The sequence below is a fragment of the Typopeltis vanoorti genome, chromosome 10 (genome assembly GCF_054136105.1).
Source record: "Typopeltis vanoorti isolate ZY-2024b chromosome 10, IOZ_Tvanoo_1.0, whole genome shotgun sequence".
In the NCBI taxonomy this organism is placed as follows: Eukaryota; Metazoa; Arthropoda; class Arachnida; order Uropygi; family Thelyphonidae; genus Typopeltis; species Typopeltis vanoorti.
The window spans coordinates 53,905,594-53,918,737 of NC_143558.1; the positions used below are offsets into that span (position 1 = coordinate 53,905,594).

The 13,144-nt window shown below is 35.9% G+C and overlaps 1 protein-coding gene across 1 annotated transcript in view; it reads left to right on the forward strand.

Annotated features, from left to right (window-relative positions):
- Cmtr1 (Cap methyltransferase 1) overlaps positions 1–13,144 on the forward strand; it is a 378,564-nt gene that overhangs the window by 334,203 nt on the left and 31,217 nt on the right. Inside the window, exon 22 of the mRNA XM_090398617.1 lies at positions 2,148–2,281. Coding sequence (XP_090254743.1) covers positions 2,148–2,281 — 134 coding nt within the window. The remainder of the gene's footprint in view (positions 1–2,147; positions 2,282–13,144) is intronic.

Here is a 13,144-nt window from a genome sequence, read left to right on the forward strand (position 1 = left end):
TTTCATCTTTGGGAAGAGATACAATAAATCAGTTGTGCAGTAAAAAGTTCAGATATCAACTGACAGTGAAGGAAAGCTTTTTTTTTGCTCAACGATGCGAGCCTTTGTTAAAATTTTCATAGCTCACCACTACTTACACCTAGGTACAAGCATTTCTTTTGGGGAATTTTGGCATCTTAGTTAAATCCCGAATGAAATACTTAATAATAAATTAAACCTTTCATTCCAGATTTAACACTGGTCATCGAGTACCATATCATGTACTGATCAATGATTTCTGGTGGTGTTACACTTTTTGGACATCCTTCACATGGATCATCTTTAAGGCTGGTACAGCTGCGTTTAAACTCGGCAGCCCATTTCTTAATTGTTGAAAACGAAGGAGAAGAGCACCCATAAACTTTTATGAACTTCAAATGAATTTCTTTTACAAAGAATTTTATAACCGCATGATACTCAATTTTATCCATTTTTTAAGGGATACAGATAACACTTTTTCTTCCGACAGCAGTATAAAAAAAATACTTGATACAATGACTTGCAATTTCACATTGATGCTTATTACAGATGTACTAACTTTGGAAAAAAAAAAAATTATATAACAAATAGGTTATATAATAAGTGTTGCCATTTATGGTTGAGGCTGAGAACATTTCAGACCACCCACGTATATATCCAATAAATTCCAAAATCTGTCTCAAAGTGTTCTTTCTTTATTTACTTATTCTAATACTGATTTTGTGTATTTTAAATACACAAAATTTCCTTGCCCAGGAAGTCTCAAATTCATGGCTTTCAGCATTCTCTCTGTTCCACCATTTATTCATATACTTTTTTTATGAAAATCCCATTTCAGAGTTTGAAGCCTATAGCACGTATTGGTGGGTTACAGTTTTGATAATTTGAGGAAGTCTAGTCATGGAACATGGAAATGCTACAGTGAAATATAGCTTCACAGCTTGAAGTAGATGCACTAATCATTCAACCAAGGAGGTTATCGGATTCCATAATTCCTTGATACAATATATAATTTGGAAAATTTGTAATTAAAACTCTGGATGCAACACTCAGAAGCCTGAAAGTGTAGTATATAGTCTAGGCTGTTTTAAATTTGTGATTCATGGTGTTGAGTATATCTCATATATCATTCTGCTACTTCCCAGTAATGTGAAGCAGTTGTTATAATATTTGTTTTTACTGATATTTGATCATTAATGACAAGAAGAAAAAAAAGTGTTCAACATCAAAATCTTAAATGAATATAAAAGTCATTGTGTATGTTTTTCATATTAACCATGTATTTGTTAATCAGTTAAGTCTAGCTTGATGGTTTAAAACAAATTATCATTACCACCCCAAGACCTCATGGAGTCAAAGACTCATCTCATCTGAGAGTCCTTTTATCACACACACAGCTCATCATACCGTGTTTTAAACACATTCAAACTCTTTGCAGACACCACATTTGTTTGTTGATTCTAATCAACAAACAAATAGGTTATATAATCATCATCATCATTGGCAGGAACAGCAATCACTTGCAGATGATCGCAGTTTCCAAATTTAATATACTGGTGAGTCCAAACATGGCTGATTGAGACAGTGCATGATGTATAACCTTTCACAGTGTTGATGAATGATGAAGAAGCATTCTCACCCACCCCCCCACTTTCCAATATATCTGATGCTCTTTTCTTAGTCTTTTGGTTTCTGTGAGACACTACCTTTTCCCATTTTGAGTGATTTTGATTAGAGCTAAACCTTCCCAGTTCTTTGTCACCTTTACAGTTTTATATATATATATATATATATATATATATATATATTTAAATAGTAGGCCTAACCTTTAAAAAAAAGGCATGTTTGTTTCCTTTCACATTATATAAATTAATTTTTGTATGACTTAAGTACATAATTTGTATATCGTGCTTTTTTTTTATTGTTAAAATTAAAAAAAAAAAGTTTTTAACAACAAAAATGCAAAAACTAAATGGTAGTTTTTGCATTTAGATTATTACTTAACAAATGCATTTTTATTAATGCTAAAAAAATATTGTTATTAGATCTACAAAATATTTCTCTAAATATTATATTTTCGACAGTAATGAAAAATCTTAAATTTTAAATTCTTGATGTATTTCACTAAGGCTAGATATGAAGCAAGTCAAAGGATCTGATAGATCATTCCGATTATGCTATGAAATGGAAGAGGAGCATAACATCATGGTAAAAGACAGGCACTTTATTCCTGTTGGATTGCTCTTTGTCAAGACTGTAGCAGGTATTATATTCTTTGTTGCAAATTATATTACACATTTATACTAGCAGAAGCAAATAAATATGAAAAGGATCAGACTGTAAATTTGTAGAACACTGCTTTTGGGGGGGGGGGGGGAATTCTTCAGGTCATTGCAGAGATTGGAAATCATCACATTGTGTGATCAGAGGCAGACAATGCCTTGCAAGCTAGGTAAAAAATAATTAATTAAAACATTTTATTTTTGACTATAACATGCAAATAGGCTTATTGGAATTTTTTGGATTCTCAACAGATGGACATGTTATTAGAAGTCATTAGATAGTAAAAGATAGAGAAAAAATTAGCAAAAAAAATCCTAGAAAACTTGACATCCTTATATTATGTGAAACACAGTGGTGTTTGAAGATTGAAAAACTACTATTCTGTCTTTCAGTCTTCAAAAAGCAATATATTTTCCAAAATTATCCTAATGACTATAAAATTTGTTCTTGTGGCAAGACATGTAAGTTAGATTACAAGAATTTAAGAAATTTTGGAAGGTCAACATCATAGTGACAGTGCCCACTAACATGAGGATAAGCTGGGCCTCACAGAACATGATAAAATGACTTGCTGTTGCATCTTCTCAGAGTCCAGTGAGGTTGTATATTCACCTGGACATGAGAAGATAGGATAAGAACCAAGGTCTTATATAGCTTTCAGTAATGAAATACCGTGAGTAGACATTACTTATTATTATAATAACAGAATTAACTCAAGTAAATTATTCTTTATTCATAGAATTTTCACCTGAGTATCACAGGCATCATCAGTACAGGTACAAAGGCTAATTAAACAATAACTGTTATATTCACAAAGCGCCACCTAAGTAGCTAAGGTTAAATTTCCTAAATTTATATTTTTTAATTTTTTTTTTTTTATTATTTATTTATTTTTTTATATATATATATATATATATACACAGTCGGGTCCATTTTTATGCAGTAGATATGTTCCACACAAAACTGCATATAAAAAATTGCACAAAAAAGGCCTAACTTACGTTGAAAAATTAGGGATATTATTATTATTATTATTATTACTACGGGCTACTCCAGGAGTCCTTAGACTCATCGAGGGAGGCCCTAAACATCATGTTCACATCATGTTCACTTTGCTGTTCAACATTCTCACAGTATCTATCATACCTTGCCTTGAACTCGCTCACTGTCATAGCACCCACAACAGACTCTGGCAGCTTATTCCACTCATTTACCACTCTAAAAGTAAAGAACCCAGCTCTAACACCCCTGCTAACCACGCTCTTGCCCAGCTTCCATGGGTGTCCCCTAGTTCTCCCACCACCAGTCCTGATCTCAAAAATATCATCTGAATTAATCCTATAGAATCCTTTTAGCAATTTGAATGTCTCAATCATATCTCCTCTTTTCCGCCTATCAACTAGTTTCTGCAACCCACAAATCTTCAACCTGTTCTCATATGGTTCATTCCATAGACCTGCTATCATCTTAGTCACTCGCCTCTGGATCCTCTCGACCTCCTCCCCATCAAGAAGGAACCGAGGTGACCAAATCTGGGCACAGTAGTCGAGATGAGGTCTTATCAGGGCTTGGTACAGAGGTACAATAACTTGTTTTTCTCTGCTCGTCAAGGTATTTTTCAACAACCAAGTGAGTTGATGAGCTGATTTAGCTACTTTCGCAATGTGCCCCCTAAACTTCATCTCCCTATCCACCAACACTCCCAAGTCCCTGGCCTCATCAATCTCTTGGAGTACAGTTCCACCAATGTGGTATACTGCTGCTAATCTTTTCACTCCGAAATGCATAACCTTACATTTTGTCACATTAAATTGACATCCATTCTCCTTAGTCCAGAACTCCAATCTATCTAAGTCATCTTGCAAGACTTTGACATCTTCTGCATTCACTATCGCCCTACCCAACTTTGCATCATCAGCGAACAAATGAACTGTCCCACTTAGACCCTTCCCTATATCGTTAATGAACAGATTAAACAGCAGTGGTCCAAGAACAGAACCCTGTGGCACACCACTAGTCACAGGCCGTTTTTTGGACTCTACTCCTGAATAAACTACTCTTTGATATCTCTCCATCAACCACCCAGCTATCCATCTCACCAACCCTATATCCATTCCCATATGTTGTAGTTTACGGATTAGAATTCCATGTGGTATCCTGTCAAACGCCTTTGCCAGGTCCAGCAGTATCACTGTAAACCCATTTCCCTTATCCAGTTCAGCCGTCACCTTGTTATAAAACTTGAGCAAGTTACTGAGGCATGATCTACCCTTCACAAAGCCATGCTGTCCTCTGTACAGTAGCTCATTTTCATCAATCCATTCCTGTATTTTTCCCTTGACTACTTTCTCCAAGACCTTGACAACGACTCCTGATATGCTGATCGGTCGGTAATTTGCAACCATAGTCTTGGATCCTCCTTTATGCAGTGAAACTATTTTCCCCTCTTTCCACGCCTTCGGGACTAAGCCAGACTTGAGACTCAGATTAAACAACATGGTCAAGGGCACTGATAATTCATTAGCCGCTTCATGCAAGACCCGTGCCGGTATACCATCCGATCCCACAGATGTATTCACATTAAGGTTCCGTAATAGACTATTCACCTCCACTTCATTCATCACAATTCCCATATAAACTAATGGTTCCTTCATTTTTTCAACGTCACCACCTGGATGATATACTTTTGCAAAGTGCGTGCTCAGTAACTCCACTATATCGACTGGTTCAGTGAACTCTTTACCATCGTCATTCCTTAAAATCATTTTGCCATGTACAGTTTTTTCCTTGCTTGCAGCATATTGAAAGAACTGTTTGGGATTCTCTTTTGCTTGCATAGCTAGTTTCCTTTCATAATCGGCTTTTGCTGTTTTTACCACACTCGTTACCCTTCTGGCCTGTACTTTATACCGTTTGTGTGCCTGCAGGTCACCCCTTTCTTTAAATTCCCTCCATAGTTGTTTCTTTTTTTGCAGCTCAAGCTTAATGGTGTTATTCATCCATTTAACCCCCTCCTTGTTTCACTATTCGGACCTTAGGTATACAATCAGCCATAACCTCCTGTAAATGCTCTTTGATCACTTCCCATGCTCTATCGACGTCCAGCCCTTGCAGTTGTACATGCCATGGCACTGATCCAAGCAATCTCCTAAGCTTGTCATACTTGCCAGCACGGTAATTCCACATATACCCTGTCTTAATCACAAATTTCACACCTTTAGCAACCTCCCAGGTCAAGACCTTATGATCACTCTCACCAATAGGTGGCAACATGGTCATATTCATTACAGTCAAATTCTCAGATACTATTACCAGGTCAAGCACTCTCACACCCCTAGTATTTTCAATTACATGCTGTTTCAGATAGTTATCCCTTAATAATTGAATAAAATCCATTTCCTTCCTCACGTGTCCTCTCCTCCTTCCAATCAATGTTACCATAGTTGAAATCCCCCATAATAATTACCCTCCTTCCACTCATTTCATCAATTTGTTTATGCATACCATCTCCACCATCTATTCCATCACCTGGTCTATAGCAGCACCCGACTGTATATTTTATTCTGCCAGTGTCAATCTCACACCCAAATAGCCTCAAATGAGCTCCTTTCACTATCCTGCAATACTTCAATTCTCCTTGGCTGCAGTTCATCAGCTATCATCAATAACACCCCTCCCCCAATTTTATTCTCTCTGTCCCTCCTAAACATACTATAACCTACACATTCTATCCCACTAACTATATCATCTTCCGTCAGCCATGTTTCACTAATGCCAGTAACCTGTGGCCAGGAAGAGCCAATCAAGGCCAAAAATTCTTCCTTCTTGTTCCTATGTTCCATAATTTTCTAAAACCGCATAAAACGGAAGCAATGAATTAAAATAAACCTAAAAATGCATAAAAAAGTTTATGAAAATTCAGGAAAATAAGAATACCTAAGTTTGTTTTAAAGCTTTATTCATTTAATTTTCTTGAAAAGTAACATTTTTTGTCATCAGAATTATCATCGCTATTAGACAACATTCGGCAACGTTTGAGAACTGGTGCAAAATCACTTTCATCACCAGAAGAGATAGTCAGCACCTCAGATGTGTATGGTAAAGGCAATGGTTCTTCACAAACAGAATTAGCTTCACCCTCGTCCTGTGCTGATTTTTTTCTTCTGACAATGTAATCAGTGATTAAACTTTGTGATGATGATTTCACTAATTTTTTATACAGCTCGCAATATCCAGACATACAGTTCTTCAGCTCACGTTGGAATTTAAAGGCTCGTTCAGAATTTGTGTCATTAACAAGAAAATGATTTTCCAATTTATTGCACAGTTCAAGACCTTCTCAAATTATATTTGCAGTTATGGGGAGAGGTTTTTCTTCTGCTTCGCTATCGTTTTCTGGATCTTCGACGATATCTAAAGTTAATCAATATCCAATAATATTATCATCACTTAAGGCATGATCCACATGCTTGTTTCGAAATCGTAGTGCCATGAGTTTTTAAAAGTAATAGGCCTACAGATTTAAATTATTAATATAAAAATAAGAGACAAGGAGCTTTGTTTAATTTTGGTGTTAAGAAATCTCTTATTGAAGGTGTTTGTGACGCAACAGATAGTGATTCATCCACCTCCAGCCTACAAAGCAATCTCCAGGATGTACTAAGGGAGGAGAAAACTATCAGCACACAGGAGAAAAAGTCTGCATTCACTCGTAAGTACTTATATATTATAAATTTTTTGTGATCAGAATGGGATATGTCAATGAAAATCAGCACAAATTAATTTAATGTTTATGTTTAAGTAATTAATTAATTAATGATCAATTATTAATAATAAATCAGCTAAATTAACAATTAATTACTAATTAATATATTACAAAATAACCAAGGTGTTCCATGAAAATTTCAGGGTTTATGAAGTGTTCTCGTAGGAAAAGTTTGGGAAACGCTGGATTATCCTATTATCGGATTGGATTCTCCTGTTGACATGCGCAGAAGTGTCGAAAGATCTCGTATCTGTGGGCGTACTATACCGCATGACTTCAAATCTGCATAAAAAGAGACCCGAGTGTGTATATATATATAAATATATATATATGTATATACGTAGGCTGTTCAATAAGTAATAAGACTATACGATTAAAGGTAATCTGTTTTTTTACAGAAAACAGATTACCTTTAATCGTCATCATTTACATGGTCTTTTTCGAAGTTACTACTGTGAGACGCGATGCATTTGTCCCAATTGCGTCCACTTCTTAAACACATGTGAGAGTTCTTTCAAAACTGCCTCTGCAGCTTTTACACATGCTTTGTTGCTTTCGAAATGGCGGCCTCTTAGTGGATTCTTGAGCTGAGGAAACAGCCAGAAATCGCACGGTGCAAGATCAGGACTGTACGGAGGATGTGGTAGGATATCTGTGTTGTTCTTCTTCAAAACGTCCACTACACAACCAGCAATATGTGGCCTTGCATTATTGTGGTGCAATAAGAAGCCATTCTTCAGCAATGGACGCTTCCTTTTGACGTGCTTGATGATAATCGCTGCTGTGTTGATCATTGTCTCTGTGATGGAAGTTGAAGGTCTTCCCTCACGTTCAAGATCTTCCACATTTTGCCTTCCTTCCTTAAAAGTTGTATGCCAGCGAAAAACACTTGCCCTCAACATTGCTTCATCATGGAAAGCTTCGTGTATCATGTCAAAAGTGTCTGATGCCGATTTTTGCAAATGCACACAAAATTTAATCGCATAATGCTGTTCCAAGGACGCTTCCATTTTGAAGACTGGTCACATCTCGTAGGCACGCCGATGAGCACTTGCGTTTAGTCACGTGACACTCTGGCACATCAGCCCGTATACGCCATCTATCAACCTCTTTTGTTAATACATACAGCAACATTTCTTTATTCCACAGAAATTAATATTGTGATGAGTGGTTTCGCCACAGTAAAATTAGTCTTATTACTTATTGAACAGCCCACGTACAATTACAAGTTAGGAAAGATTTGCTGATTTATAGAGTACTATCTCCCACAAGGGGCAAAGATGTAAATCATCGGATCTGTTTAGGTTAGGGGAGTGAAGTAACGTTTCACATGTTTCTTTGTAAAGCCGTTCCATTTGGAACCGACTTTTGTGAATGACTTTTGTCTTGTTCTACTGAACTCTATGTCTGGTGTTGATGGCATGCTCTGCAAGTCCAGACTGTTCAGGTTCAAGGTACTGGATATACGACTTGTGTTCTTCTAACCGGATCAGAGCAGATCTTCCTATTTGTCTGAAATACGATAACCCACAAGAGCAGGGAATCTGGTAGACACCTGGATAACTGAGATGTGGGAGCTTGTCCTTTGGAGACATGAGGAATGTGGAGATTTTTCTGAAGGGTTGAAAGGCCACACAAATATTTAGTGATTATTATTATTATTCGTGACACCTCCAAGGAGTCCGAAGACTCATCACGGGAGGACACCTACAACTGTTTCAACCACTACACCGAACCTCTACTACGAATCATCTCCATCAACGCCATCTACCGCCTATCTCCACCACTACTACAACTAGGATTTTTTGTCTGTAAATTGCGTGTGTGTTCTGAAGGGCCAATTTGTCTGTATGCGGGATGAAAAACCCGAGGTTCTGGGAGAAAAAACCCTGCTACCTCCGTATGAGATCGGCTAACTCATCTTCGATTGAAATCATCCAGATAAAGATTCTTCCCGTCGCGACGAGACTCGAACTTAGGCCTATTCCAATCGAAGGGTGCAATGTACCGTTATTCTTCCAATTTCGCTATGGAGGCACTTTTAACACTTTTTGGTTTTAACACTTTAACTATGCGTTCGCTAATGCCTTGCACATAGGGAATAGGTATACGTGCAGGTTCTTCTGTATTTGAAGAGGATGCTGGAGCACGACTGCTTAAAGCTCTTTTTTTGAAGGAATTCTTATAACCATTGGATATGAAGGAGGAATTAATATATTGTAATTCTTTTTGTAATAGTTCTTCTGAAGAACAAAAGGAGTGGACTCTATGAACTAGTGTTTTTATAGTACCTGCCTTTTGACTGGGATGGTGATGCGATTCAGCATGGATGTACTGGCCTGTATGAGTCTCCTTCCTGTAGACTGTGAATTGTAGGTTACCATCTGGTTGGCGAAGAATCAAGAGGACTAGAAATGCTAACTGCTTATTTACTTCTACTTCTAGGGTGAACTGGATCTTTGGATGAAGTGCATTTATTTTTGAGAAAAACTGTTGTAATTCTTCCGAAGTGTCCTTCCATATGGCCAAAATGTCGTCTGCTTATCTGAACCAAAGGTTGGGTCTGGGTGTAATGTTGTCAAAGATATGTTGTTCGAAGTGCTTCATGAAGTAGTTGGCAATAGCAGGAGATATTGGATTACCCATTGCTGTTCCTTCGATTTGTTGGTATAACTGGTTTCTGAAGGAAAAATAACCAGACTTTATTACAAATGAAATAATAAAGCAACACATAAAAACCACAGTGATATCTTTAATTAGTAAAAGGACAAATATTTCGCACTAAAATTAATAGTACATCTTCAGTGTCTGTAACAGTAATAGGAATGGAATACAAGCAAAACGTTCGGTAGATCACCTATTAAAATACAATTGTTACTTCATGCTAGGAAATAATAGAAATAACAAATTTAATCTATTAAGATAAATGGTTTTTTACATAAGATAAAAGTCTCCCAGATTTTTGAGAGAGCCATACCTATTTAAATTCGGTCAGTGTAAGATAGTTTCACAACTTTCTTTGAATAAGCATTCATATTTGAATCTGCATCTATGGAGGAGAATGGCTTTATCCCACTGGACACTATGAGTAGAGTCAATACTGTGCTGCCCCAGACCTGACTTCAGAGGTTTGTTATAATCAATATAATATTGATGTTCTTTTATTCTTTTTTCCAAAGAACGGCCAGTTTGTCCAAAATAAGAGACATCGCATTCACAAGGTATTTGGTAAACGCCAGCCAAAGATAGAGAAGACAGTTTATCCTTTGTAGAAGGTAATAAAGAAGAAATTTTGTTGATAGGAATATATGTTGGAATCAATTGATACTTTTGCAGAATTCTACCTATAGGTTCTGAGATTTCCGGAATGTACGGAATAGGAACTCTGCAGACAGTTGAAGAAACTGTAGGTGTTGGAACATAAAAGTCAAGTATCTGTTGGATTTGATTGGAGTTGTAATCATTTGATTCCATTAACTTTTTAATGATGGAAAGTTCTTGTTGTAAGATTATTGGGGAAGAGCAAACTTTATGTGCTCTATGAATTAGAGATTTAAGAATGCCAAATTTTTGTGACATTTGGTATGCAGACTTTTTGTGAATGCATCTGCCAGTAAATGTGGGTTTTCGAAAGATGCTTGTAGATGAGGTACCAGAAAACGTTCTAGTAAGGAGGATGTCCAAAAATGGTAAAGTACCAAAGTTTTCTTTTTCCATAGTGAATTGGATGCATGGGTGAAGGTTATTTATCCATTTTAGAAAAGTGGAAAGTTCATCTTCAGTGTGTGGCCAAACAGCAAAAACATCATCGGCATAATGGTACCAAAGAGATGGTTGAGGATGAATGGATGAGAACATAGTAGCTTCGAATTGTTTCAAATAGTAGTTTGCCAAATGTGGAGACAGAGAGCTACCCATGGCAATACATTCAATTTGTTTGTAGATTTTGTTTTTCCAACTGAAATAACCTGAGTGGATGACATATTCGAATATCCTTGCGATATCTAGAGAGTAATCTTTATATAAAGAATTGACTGTGTTGGTTAATGGGATATTTGTGAACAGAGAAATTATGTCGAAACTGACTAATATTTCAGAATCTGTAATTTTAATATCCTTGATTTTTTTCAAGAAAATCTGTTGAGTTTTTTATATATGATAGGGAATGACCAGTGAGAGAGCACTTAGGAACGTGATAATACTTTTGCAATCCGATAAGTTGGAGAATCAATGCAATTTACGATAGGTTGTACAGGACAGCCTTCTTTATGGATTTTTGGGAGGCCATAAAGACGAGGAGTTCTTCCAAAGTAGGTGCGTATTTTATCCATGTAGTTAGGATCCCAACTTATAACCCCATCAAATAATTTATTTAGTTGTTTAATTTGTGAATTAGTAGGATTACGTGTGATCTCTTGGTAGGTCATGGTGTCTTCTAATAGGCTTGGATACTTTTGTCTCATGGTCAGTCTTATTCATGATTACAATAGCTTTTCCTTTATCGGCCTTAAAAATGGATATTATATCTTTTCTTAAAGAAGTTAGACCTTTAATTTCAACATTTGATAAATTGCATGGAGATAATTTGCTTTTGAATAACGAAGTCGCAATTTCAAAACGTAGTTTGTTGGCATCTTGACTTGGAAGTCCTGATAGATTGTGTTCTATATTATATAAGAAATCAAGATAAGGAATATGTGAAGGAATAACAGCAAAATAATGGCCCTTTGCTAAAGCACTGGTTTCAACGATGGATAATGGGCGATCGGAAATGTTTACAATCCATTTATTTGTAGACGTACTGTCAGAGGTAAGGTTTTTCTTTTGCTTGTTATATAAAGAGTTGTATTTTTGCATAAGATTTTGAAAATTTCTCTCATAAGACTGGGATAAGGATTGTTTTGATAAGCGAAGAACAATATCCAATAATTCTTCATTAAAAACAGCTGAAATGTCTTCTTCGAGAACCGATATAGAATTGATATTAGATGCTAATTCTTTTTTGGCAGTACGAAGTTGATTACGAATTAAGGAAAAACTTGCACATATATAAATAGAGTGGGCTCCAGGAGATTAATTTTATTAATTAAAGATATCACTGTGGTTTTTACATGTTGCTTTATTATTTAATTACTATGCGACAGGTTCCACTAAAAATTTATTACAAATTCAAATAATTTGACTATGTCTGGAGGAAATTCTTGATGTAGTAATTCAATGCTGTCAGCCAATGGAACGTTTGTGAACAACATCTAGACTAATCATAATCTCCGAATCGTCTAGATGCAGATCGGAAATTTTATTTCTGAAATCCACAAAATGTTTTAAATACGTAGCAGTTCTTCTAGTCGAAGAAGTGAGTAAATTTGACAGAAATTTTGATGTTTTGTAAGTGTGACAACCTATACAGTCTACAACAGGTCCTATTGAAATTCCTGGCTTATGTACTTTTGGAAGACCGAAGGAGGTCTTTAGTGTTTTCTTTTTATCTTCATCCCATATCGATATTATTTCTATAAGAACATTAAGCCCTTTTATTTCACTACCGGTAGGATCTGAAGTGAGGAGCCTATAAGTCGGATAGTTGCGGAGTAACACTAAAGACCTCCTTTGGGCACCCACCGAGATTATTAAAAAAAAATATTTTTAAATAAATTTAGGAAATTTAGGTGGCGCTTTGTGAATATAACAGTTATTGTTTAATTAGCCTTTGTACCTGTACTGATGATGCCTGTGATACTCAGGCGAAAATTCTACGAATAAAGAATCATTTACGTGAGTTAATTTTGTTATTATAATAGTAAGTAAAATTCTTATATAGCATTTGGAAGTCATTCTTTCAATACATTAGATCTTTTCTTTTGCAGTAATTATATGCAAGCCATATGAAACATTGGACTATATAGCATATGTGTTAGGCATGTTGCATACATGACTTTACTCTCATTGCTGGAAAATTATTTTTTATTTAAAAAAAAAAAAATGGCCCCTCTGAGTCTTTTGAATTTATTTTACACTTATTTACTGGTGCAGTATCATGATGATGCTGTCAGGTAATTGCCATCAAAACATGTTGTT